The sequence below is a fragment of the Buceros rhinoceros genome, unplaced genomic scaffold, assembly GCF_000710305.1.
Source record: "Buceros rhinoceros silvestris isolate BGI_N320 unplaced genomic scaffold, ASM71030v1 scaffold28706, whole genome shotgun sequence".
NCBI classification, from domain to species: domain Eukaryota; kingdom Metazoa; phylum Chordata; class Aves; order Bucerotiformes; family Bucerotidae; genus Buceros; species Buceros rhinoceros.
Genome location: NW_010419787.1, coordinates 9,478 through 20,710, shown reverse-complemented (window position 1 = coordinate 20,710; position 11,233 = coordinate 9,478). Strand labels below are relative to the sequence as shown.

The following is an 11,233-nucleotide window of genomic DNA, read 5'->3' as shown; positions in this document are numbered from 1 at the left end:
GTGGGGAATCTGGCTCCCCGGCCTGCAGCTCACACTCCCCGGTGGAGCTCAGATCTGCCAGGATGCAGATCCATGGAAAGAAAGCGAGCACAGGAGCTTTCTGTGGAAGCAGCAATCATCTGGGATGAAAGAAGCGTGACTAGAAAGGGAACAGAAGGGTGCTGTGAGTGGAGCACCAACCATAAACGGAGCCAGAACAAGCCACAGCAGTATGAGGAGAATCCCCCGTCACTCCCCCAGACTGCACAGGAGAACCTGATACAAGAAGGACATGTAACTGGGGTCACACCAGTACCAACGACAGGTAGCACCTTCTGCTGCCCATCACAGTCAGGAGTCAGCAGGCTGCAGCTGGGCTTATTTCACAGTTAGTTTTCTTTTTTTCTCCTTCCTTTACATTTTCAGACCCACTTTAAAAGATCTGAGGTGAACCTTTCAGGTACAAAACCAGTTCTGAATGCACCAGCCTCTGCTGTTCACACTCATTTCCAGTTCCGCACCCAGCTCCTACAAGCAAAAAGAATTATCATCGCTACACTCAGGGAGTCTCCCAGACTTGGAGCCCCAGGGACAGCAACCCCCCTCAAGCTCCAGAAGCCAGGGCAGAGCTACACACAGTCATTTACAGTGGGAATCCTTCCCTTGCTGCCAAGAGTTTCTCAGAAGGAAAACACCCCCTCTGATTTCTAAGCCAAGGGTCTCTCATCAACACTGCACCCAGAGAAAGGTTTCTGGAGAGGAGGACGGCTTTGGCACTGCTGACCCAATTCATCGTTAAGCAGCCGGGGGACCGCACAGGTTTTCAGGAGGGTAGAGCAAGTCTCCCAGGAGGGCAGACCAGCCTGGAGCACAGCAAAAGGCTTAAACAAGTCCCTTCTCTGGAGAAGAGCTCTTTCCACAGGAGACTGCTAATGGTCAGAGCAGAGGGCTCATGTCCATCCAGGCCATTAGATGCTCTGATCCAGCTCTGACCTTATTTTTGTTCCAATACATTCCCTTTGTGATACGAAAGGTCCGTTTCCTCCTCTGCAGGATCCCTTCAGCGATACAAAGCTATGTCACTGGCTGGGTGAGGAGGACTGCCAGGGAGCAGCGTGGAGTGGCAGGAGGAAAGGGCAGTCACGGCTATTTTAACCGGGATGTGTACACTGGGGGTAAAAAGGCTTTATTAAAAGTGCATGCTTTCATTCAGAGGTACCGAGAGCGAGGGATCCCCCATCCCAGCCCTGGCTGGGGAGTGCAGCAGCCTTTGCAACCCCTAGCCCTGTCCATGACAAATCACCCGTCAAGTAGCCAGCGACTGAATGTTCTTCAGCATTTCATCGAAAGCCTCTCGGGAAGGCGCTTCGGCGTTCTGGAAGGAGACCTTGATCCGGCTGTAGAGGCTGAAGGACTTCAGCTCCAGCCAGATGAATCCAAAGCGATCGTCGTCAAAGAGAACAAAAACACCCGGTGTTCGCTCGGGGCTGGTGAAGCCGTGGCCAGCGATAAGCCCCGTTCCATAAAAACTGCAGGGAGAGAGGATAGCAAAAGAAGACGGGAGAAAAGATATAATTAATAACAAAATAACAATAATTAAAAAAAAAAACCACGAAAGTATGATCAAGCCGCAGTCAGACGCTGCCTGGTGCTACAGAACCAGGAGTTTTACACTCGCTCAGTTCTTCCCACACAGCACAAACCACCGCTGATACCATTTTAAGAACAGGAACTCTCCGGTGCTATCTGGAGGTTGCTGCTTTTGGCTATTCTAATTAGCACCTGCACACCAAGGCTGAATTCTTCTGCAGTTCAGGCCATCTGAGATTTACCTCTACAACTCAAGGATTGACCCAAGCCCAGACAATCCTCACAAAAAAGGAAAGGCGCATTGAGGGGGTGACCAGGCAAAACCCAGGGGAAGGGAGAGAGAGAAAAATCTAAACCCAGAAAAATCGAAGCGGAGCTGGGGAGGAGTAAAGGTCAGCCTAACCTCCAAGCAAGCAGCAGGTGGAGTGGGGTTTTATTCAAACACAACCCAGCTGTGACAGCAGGGGCCTCCTGGGATTAACTAGCAGGTTTTTCCAGCACAGATGTTTGGCTGAAGGTCACCTGCCTAAGCCTGAGCTCTTCAGGGTCTTTTTTCCACACTTCATTTAGTACACTGCCTCACTGACTCCACGCCCCATCCAGCGAGGCTCTCTGCATACTTGCACCCACTGCTTCGGGTGCTCAGCTCCTTCCAGGGCTGGCCCCAAGGCACCAGGGAGGGGCAGGAGAGAGCACTGTGTTCCCAACACACCCAGAAAGGCGAACAGATCTACATATCTCCACATATCTAGATCTCTACATATACGAGCTGGGCAGCTCTGGGAATCAAAACACACAAAATCCATGGCGGGGAGTAGAACACGAGAGACGTGCTCGCTTCAGAAGTGACAGGTTAAAACCTAGCAAGGAAGCAGGATGGCAGATGACACTGTGGTAAGAAAGAGAGGGAGCAAGCAAGAGCGTGGGAGATGGGGCAGCAGCGGCAGAACATCTGAGCACAAGGGGCTGGGAGAGGCACGCACAGGTAAACGGCAGGCAAATATCAAACATGTCTCAAAGACTCCCCCCTTCCGTGTCAAAAAGTGACTGGCACGGCCAGGCTCTAATACCACTAGTCCCCGTTACCAGATTCGGCAGGTCCGGGGATAGTCTTCGTTCCTCGATATGACTCCCATGGGTAGCACAAAGGGCTGGGAAGCTGGTGCCTTGTCCTGCGTTGTCCCCTCTGCCCCAGCTGCAGTCTCTTCCCCTTCAGCACCTTCTCCTGCCAGGGGCTTTGCAGCAGGCTGGGAGGCAGCCTGGCAGTGGTCCTCTTCCTCCTGCCGCTGTTCCTGCTCCTGCTCTTCCCGACGTACCTGTTCCTGGACCTCCAGGACGATGCGGGAGAGCTCGCTGAAATCGCGAAGGTTCTCGATGTCGGGCAGCGGCAGGGGATGTGCCAGGTCGATCTCCACAGTCTGCTGCCCAGCTGGGATGTTGGGATCTCCCTAGAGACAGGAAGAAAAGCGTGGCTGCAGAGACAGGATGCTACAGAGTTCAGACCTGTGCCCTCCCCACAACCATCATCTGACGTCTTATAGCTCACCCTATGCTACAATCACCACGTTGACCACAAAAACACCTGCCTGGACTGAGAAACAGAATTCTGAATCAAAAGCTACGAGCCAGGCTGCACGTGCAAGGGTGAAAGCCAAAGCTGCAGCTGCATTTTGTCCAAATCCCTCGCTGCAGAGAGGAAGGAGCTCGCTAGCCTGCCTTCAGCGAAGAGCTGCCAATGTTTGGTACCTGCTCCTCAGATACACACAAGTGATCTCCAGTGACCGGTGAACAGCTGCTCACAGAAAGCAGGTGGAAAGGAGAAGAAAGGAAGGAGGAGGCCAGCTGGCATCATGAGAAACTTTGCAGCAGGTTCTTGCTACCCTGCATGCGTTAAAGTTTGCCCAATGCCACCGATCGCCGAGAGGAACAGGGTTTGGGGTGTCCTCAGCTGACTATCTTCCAGACAGGGATCCACGGCATCCAGAAGAGCTTTAACAAGATCTGCGAGAAAGGACAATGCACTCACGGTGATTTTCGTCCCCTTGGCTTTCTTGCCGTGAAAGCTCAACATGACGATCTCCAGCCCGTGGCTCCCATACGTTCCTTTGAAGAGACCCGGCTTTATAAGGTCATCGGGGCTGCTCGGAGGGAGGTAGATGCGTCGGTATGTCAAGCAGTTGCTGTGCAAAAAATTAAAGGTTAGAGAGGTTAAGAGAGAACCCCCTGTCGTGAGGAATGTGTTTGCAGTCTCTCCTCCCAGGCAGCTTTGGGATGTCAAGAGAGATCTGTGTACTCAGGCTCCAGCAGCAAGGTCACAATAACCTACTCACTCCCTGGGATTTCCAGAGCACCTCGGAGTGAAGCATATTTAAACATCTGCTCCAGCGAGGTGGCTGCTATTGGAAGCTGGGAGTGACAGTTAAACCCCTCCAAGTTCTCGGGGATTGTCTGCTTTCTGCCCAGTGCACTACAAAGCATATTGCTTACTAATGTGGGCAATAAGCAGACAGCTCCTGGGGGTCACGGCCATTTGCTCTCTTAAATTAAACAGTTAAATGACTCAAAACCACTTTACTGTGCACAGTTATTGCTAAAAATTGGAACCTCATTATGACTTCTGTCATTACACCTCATCTCTCCATACGAGAGGAAAGCTCTGGGCAGAATTCACCCTCTCTGCACAGAGCCGGCAGAGGCAGAACATTCCTCTGGCTGTTAAAGCCTGCTGTAAGGAGCCCATCGTCAGAACAAACAATCCAACGTGCTCTGGAAGCTGCAGCAGCCTTAGCACTGGTGCCCTTACTCGTATTGGCTGGTGTAGATGAACTTCATCAAAATGAGTTCCTGCATGTGTTCATGGAAGATGTCTTCCAGAGTCCGACCCCACTCTTCCCTCAGCCACGTCCGGAATTCCTGCAGCACAAAGAGAGGAGAAAAGGGAGGACATAAAGGCATTTCATGTGAGGTACCCCAACAAGAGTTCACCTGACCAGCACGACTCACTGGCAGAGCCACAGAGAGGACATACGCTCTGCCAAAGACAGAGGATCGTGGCTGGATTTGGGAACAAGCACGTGTTGCTACAGAGCTGGCTTGGAAATACGCTCTAACGAGTAGTGATAACGGGAACTGCCAGACCCCACACCGAAAACACACTCCCCGTCTAATAAATGAGAGGTAGAACCAACACACCTCCTCAGAATAAAAGCATAAGCATCGCCCATTCTGCACAGCACCGTATCTGCTGCTTCTTTACGTCCTGACTTACCCTGCAGTAACTCATTTGTGTGCCCATAAGCTGCCTCCTGTGCCCCACCCTGGCACATTAAACATAAAAGGGGAAGCTTTTGAAAGGCGCTGAAGATGTGGGAGGTTAAATCCTGCTGATTTAATATTGACGCATCTGAATCCAAAGGGTGCTTTGAAAACATCTCCTGAAGTAGCTCTACACCAGCTCTGACAAGTTAATACCCTTCCATGAGTTAGAATGATAACAGCTTACACCACGATAGCAGCCTACCAAGTGAGATTCCAAACCTGCTTGCTTTATCTTCTAAGCCTGATCCCCCAATTACCATAACGCCACGCACACTTAACGCGGCGCTTTGGAAGTATTAAAGCTCTTCTGAACTGCCGCAGAACCAGAAACCTTTCACCCGGCCGTGTCCCATTAGTCGACGTTTGTTAGAAGCAGCTGAAGTACCGGATTTGTCACGTTTAACTGGCTGGCAGCAAACCCCACTACCTGGAACAGGTATTAGCTGGAGGTTTTCAGCCTGACATTTATACCTGCACCTTAAAACATGTGGTTTGAGTCAGGAATCTGCCTTGCCAAGTGTAGCTGACACAGGATAAACAATAATCCCTCGACAAGGAGTAGAAAGGTGCCCCACTGACAAGCAGGTATTCAGAGGAAGCTGGTATTCAGTATCAGGCCTGTGTCGGAAAAATCCTAATTTTTACAGGCAGCAGTACCACAGAGATCAGTGTCTGGCGAGAGCTGCATGGCTGTAGGTGTACCATGTGTGTAGCTGTCTGTCTTTGGACAGACCTGCTGTCACAGCACAGGAAGAAAAATGATTCCGGGGCTCAAAGGGCACCTTGCCACAGCCTAAACCAGCTCTTTGCTCAAGAGGATGGACGTTAACAGCCTGCTACACACTGAGGTAAGGGCCGGGGTCTCCCACCAGACATTCTGTGGGTGTAACACTGAACTAATCCCATGCTGGATCCTTAAACCACACCTTGGCAAGTACAGAAGAGGTTCCCCAAGATCCTGCAGTTCTTCAGATGTGGCCACTTTAAGTTTTGATCATAGTAAACCAGCCAGAAGCTGCCAGGCCAGGTTTGCATCCACACAGAAAAGAGGAGAAGACGACCTCCCAAACCCAACATCAGCTACGACAGCAACACTGTCTTCAGAACAGTGACAAACAGCCTCAGTGCAGCCTCTTGGCAAAGCACTCTTACCTCTTGCCTTCCCCCTGACATGCGATGGTGATCCGTCTGGTTGCATTTCGTGGAGAACTCATCCTTCTTTACAATCTGTAGTTACGGTGGAGGAGAATTTAACAGGTTACAGCCCTGTTCAGAGATTCCTGGGACGATGTAACTAAGACGTAGCCGTTCCCCCAGCCTGTACACACATACTGCTGCTCCCACTCTCCCACCACGCTCCAGCCCAACAGAAGACAGTGTAACAGCCTTGCTGTACTACTGCCAGTAACAAATTCAGAGCAGGGAACAGCCCACACAACTTGTCAGACACATAATGAGCGTAGAGCTGGCATCCACACGTACAACATGGTGGTGAAAGCCACATCCCTTAAATAAAATTCTCATACAGCTTTTTGATGACTCCATCTCTGGAGCCAATGTGCACACACAGACCCGGCGCACTGAGGAGAGAGGATGCTGGAAGAGAAGGAGGAGCTCACCTGGATGTGGCCATTATGAGGCCCCTTATGACCGTACATACACTCCACGGTTGCACATTTCCTCTCCATGAGGTGAATCCTGAAGAGCGGTTTGAATCTCATCGGGTCATCAACGTGAGGGTCATGAGGCGGCAAGTACATCCACCCGATGATGAACAAACCATCTACCTGCATGGAAACAACAAGGAGACAAAGCACCCAAGATCAGCCCTGCGCAGCGAACAGCTCTGGGGCCAATCCTGCGACCGAGCAGGAGCTGTACAACAGCTTGCTGCATTTCCCAACCGCTTTCCGGCAATTAACCCAGACCATATGCGCTCGCAGCACACCCTCGGCGAAGAGGGAGAGGGTTTCTTTATGAGGCTTCCTGCACCACTGGAAAATGAGCAGGCCTTTATTACCGCAAACGACCCTGTGACGGATGCTGGGGGCGCAGGATCCAGAGGGAGAGACGGCACCAAGGAGACCACACAGCTAGTCAGACCCTAATTGGTTTGAGAGCTCATGCTGGCAGATACTCCAGTAGACGAATTCCACTTCTTGTGATTATCCACGCCTTTTGGACAAGGAATTACTTGGCTCTGCTACTCACAGGCAGCACGAGAAGAAAAAATCTCCTTTGCTGAGAGGTGCAAGTGCCAGCCCTCTTCCTGCAGCCCAACAGACTCCTGCTCCTCAAGCCCTGCAACTCCAGAGAAAGGGTGTTTTCTACACAGAGAGAGCCGAGACAAACGCAGAGCTGCGCCACAGGGGCACGCTTGTCTTTATGAGGTCATGATACCGTGTAAGTATTGGTGCACTTGGATGCACTGTTACACCAGTTCATCGAACAGAACCTTGCAAAGCCCAAAGGCCTCGCGATTTGTTACACTTCAGCCTCCCAGCTATTGAACCTTGGTTCAAAGAACAAGGGCTTCAAGCAAACTGCTGGCTCAGCTCTCATCAACAGAGTCAAACGTTGTTCATTAACTGCCCTCCCAGCGGCGCGAGAGCTGCCAGACTCCACGGGTCTCGCACCAGTATCACCAGATCTGATGCATCCATGTCAGACATGGCTGGTGAAAAGCGTGGCAAACTACACAGGAAGGGAAGTGTGTGAACACAAGTGCAAAACCCTCTGTAAAACGCTCAGCTGCAGGCAAAGATGATGCAGTAAGCGATGGGCCAGTGCTGAAGCTCTGCTCAATGCACCAGGAATGGACTCCTGTGCCAGCCACTGGGCTATCAGCGTTAAACTCTAAATCGAGCCTTTCCCTGAAAGATTGCTCATATGTTCTGTGTGCTCCTGTGGCTGTGTGGAGACTGAAAGTACCCTCTGGAGGAAGGTCGTGATGATGAAAAGATCCAAGAAGCAACCCCTGGGTTCCAATCACTTCAGACTTCTCAACAGCGTGGAGATGGCAACCAGGTCTAGAAAGTGGCACCCAAAAGGCTCCCGGTCCTCAACACCACAGCCCCCAGAACGAGGTACTCACTCACCACCACGTTCAGCAGTCCCCCGTAGGGCCCAATGTCCGGCTGCCACAATCCCAGGATGTGTCTGTATCGGTGCAGCACTAGGGAACAGCGAGACACTGGAGTGAGCACACTGAGCTATGGAATTGGGATTTGGGGAAGAGGAAGGAAGAGGAAGACTGCTCCCAGCCTGCACACACCACTGACAATACCACCCACAAGTGCCTTTGCCAAGGACGAGGAAACTGGTCACACCCCACCACAGCCACAGCCAGGCAGTTCTGAACCGGGGCCTCCCAGGAGCTCACACGGATTTGTGCTGTTCTTCACAGCCCCACTCCTGGTCCAGCGCAGGGGCAGGAGTTAGTTTCCAGGGTTTCACACAACCAGAAACTTCACCGGGAATTCCCACAAAACTTTTGCAACGTGGTCCCGTTAATGCAAATCACACAATACACCCAGAGATAAAAACAAATGAAGTGTAAAATGTACTTGATGCCTCAGCCTGCGAAGCAACAGCAAACAGAGCAGAAGGAACAGGGAAATTCGACTGCTTTTAAAGGATCTCCCTGCCTTGTATAGACAAACTTGTCTCCAGAGTTAAGCGTCCTTAAAACCAGCCACTGAGAGCGTGGGGGTAAAGCGCACAGACCATGCCAGCTCAGGAGATCCGGTGGGGTTCCCAGGTCACTAATGGCCTTAAAAATTCAAAGTAAGCAGCTACAGTTCAGCAGTGCCCTAAAGGTGCTTCAAAGTCCCCCTCAAAGCCTAGGGCACCAGTGAGGTTTCTCTGCTTCTCAGCTCAGAGCAAGGTGCACTTCCAATCCCACCAAAACCGAAGACAAGTAGGAACGACTTCCAGCAAGCAGGAGAACACACCTGCTACAGAACGATCTTAACAAATCTCCCCGAGGACAGCTCGGAGATGCTACTTGCCCCCAGTCCTTACACAACCAGCCGTTAACTCTGTCCATAAATTTCCTGACACGTATGTGTAACCTTCACATGAAGGCACTACACATAATCTTGCGTTTCAGGCAGGAACAAGAGGATGCAGGTTACTTCTACGCAAGAAGATCCTACACTTGCCTTACAACGATGTTCGTGGCCAACTCAGAAGGCCACAACAACCCTTTTTATGGCTTGAATAACTGGTTTTGCTTTGCATCAGCTCATAAGAAGGATTGTTTCGGGGCAGCTTTGTTTCACTAACTACTTAGGATAGCAAGAACTATGGGAGGATTTTTGTTACCCAGAGCAGGGAATTTCCACAGAGGTTTAGGACAGCAGGGAGGGTTGTCCAGAGCTGCTGCCAACTGGCCTGGAGGAGCCTTTTTCCTGTGCAGTAAACAAGTTAAGATTGATGGTCTGGTTTTGCCCAGTGAACCAAGAGCAGCACAAGCAGCACTAAGACAAGCAAACCACGTTGCCAGCCTTCTCGTCTGAGTGCAGTAATTAGAGATTAATAAACGGTTTGTGCATAAGCTGCTCCACCCACCACAATCCGCCTTCTACCCTGTCTGGCATGGAGCTGATAAAAACCAGCTTTCTTTTTATTTTTAGGACAGAAAACGTGATGTTAGGCTACCCAAGGGTGGTAAGGATGTCCCTCCTTCTCGCCCAGCTCCCGTCTGAAGCACTCTCAGAGCTGTAGCTATTATCAATGGACTTTGGAACAGCAGGGGAAGTCCCTGCTTGGCAAGGCAAGCCCTTTCGCTCCAAGACACGTGCCTGTCGAGGGCAGTTTGTGTGCTCACTTTGAGTAAACAGCCAGCTCCAGGCTCCAGCAGCAGCTTGGGTCGCCAGGAGCCACACTAACACAGCTGAGGCTCTTCACCATCTGCCCTGACCACCCAGAAACCCTGAACTCCAAAGGGGGCCAAAAGATCCCATTCACCTCCAGAAGAACCCTACCCACTGGACAGCAGCTTCTGCGCTTCAGGAAAGGAAGTTACTGGGGAAAATGCTGGTCCCTGGCCAAAGGCCCAAGCAAGTCTCAAAGCAAAAGCACAGCTCCATTTTGAAGCCTTGGGTGCCTCCAGGCTCCAGCGAGCCAGCAGCTAAACTCACTGCAGGGAAAACCTGATGCATTCCAGCTCTGGCTCTCAGGATGGATCTGACAGTTGTTTCCCTTCCTGCTCCTCGAAAGAAAACAGCACTTGGGTCTTTCTCCAAGGTTTTCCTCTGCCTATTTTTCTCAATCCCAAAGAAACCTCTTGCCTGTCCCAATTTCTGAGCCTACACACTGCCAAATGGAGCAAAAATACATTCACTGGACGCTTTGGTACAACTCCCACCCAGCCTGGGTATTACCCACATTGCCAAAAGCAGCTCTTCACACTCCTCCGATGGGAATGGGCTAGGAAAAGCAGGGAGTGCCCCAGCTCCCACCAGCTGGCTGCTTGGGAAAGGTCGAACGCCTGTGCTCTTCGTCAGAGCAGACACAGGATGAAGGACTGACCGTAAGCAAACACACAGCGACTCGAGCACCGCAATGCTGGCTCACCACAGGCCCCACAGGAACAAACAGACCCCCAGGATGGGTTATTACTCCACGAGGGGAGCAGATGCTTCCAGATGTTACTGTTCTAACTACATCTTATTTCATTATCCAGCTTGGAGGGCACAGGCAGAGAAATGCAAAATGAAAAATGTGAAATCTGAAGCCTCTGAAGCAGAGGTAGCTCACTGTGAGCAGGCAAGAGCTGGTCCACTACACCCTCTGGGACTCTCAGGATGCAGCAGGGTCTCTATAACCAAAACGAGATGGAGCAGCTTAAGCGGTTGCAGCCCATCAGCTGGTGATACCTGACCCATCAGTGAAAAAATGCTCAGTGTCAGCCACGCTTAGCTTAAAACCCTGGGGAAAGCGATCCGAGCCGGCCTGGCTAACGCTGCCCGAATACGAATTAGGGAGCACTCGCATCGTAAATCTGGCGACAGGGTCTGAATACACAGGAGGGGAAAAGGGGGCAGGGAATCACATCTTAAAGCACACTGGCTGCTCCCCAAGTAATCCAACATGCCCCTAGAGAAAAGGGGCACGAGACATCACACGTTTGGGGCTGCAGCTGAAGAATTAACTGAGGGAACAGCGTGTGCGAAAAGTCTCCATTCCCAAGGGGAATGAGGGGAGCAGGGAGTTAATAACTGGAGTCTGCAAGACCCAAAGGAGCACTAGAGACAGCTCGACACCCCCTCCAAATACCAAGCAGCTTCCTTAACTGATGTAAACTAACCAGTACTTCCCCTCGGCTCCTGCCGAACAGCGA

General features: G+C 51.4%; 1 protein-coding gene across 2 annotated transcripts in view; it reads right to left on the bottom strand.

Annotated features, from left to right (window-relative positions):
- Positions 1–1,150: 1,150 nt before the first annotated feature.
- FBXO31 (F-box protein 31) overlaps positions 1,151–11,233 on the bottom strand; it is a 13,232-nt gene continuing 3,149 nt past the window's right edge. For both annotated transcript variants that reach the window (XM_010139079.1, XM_010139081.1), the window contains 7 exons: positions 7,986–8,062; positions 6,507–6,674; positions 6,040–6,114; positions 4,373–4,482; positions 3,596–3,749; positions 2,656–3,017; positions 1,151–1,508 (listed from right to left, as the gene is read on the bottom strand). In XM_010139079.1, the coding sequence (XP_010137381.1) occupies positions 1,286–1,508; positions 2,656–3,017; positions 3,596–3,749; positions 4,373–4,482; positions 6,040–6,114; positions 6,507–6,674; positions 7,986–8,062 (1,169 nt within the window). In that variant the 3' untranslated portion in view covers positions 1,151–1,285. The remainder of the gene's footprint in view (positions 1,509–2,655; positions 3,018–3,595; positions 3,750–4,372; positions 4,483–6,039; positions 6,115–6,506; positions 6,675–7,985; positions 8,063–11,233) is intronic.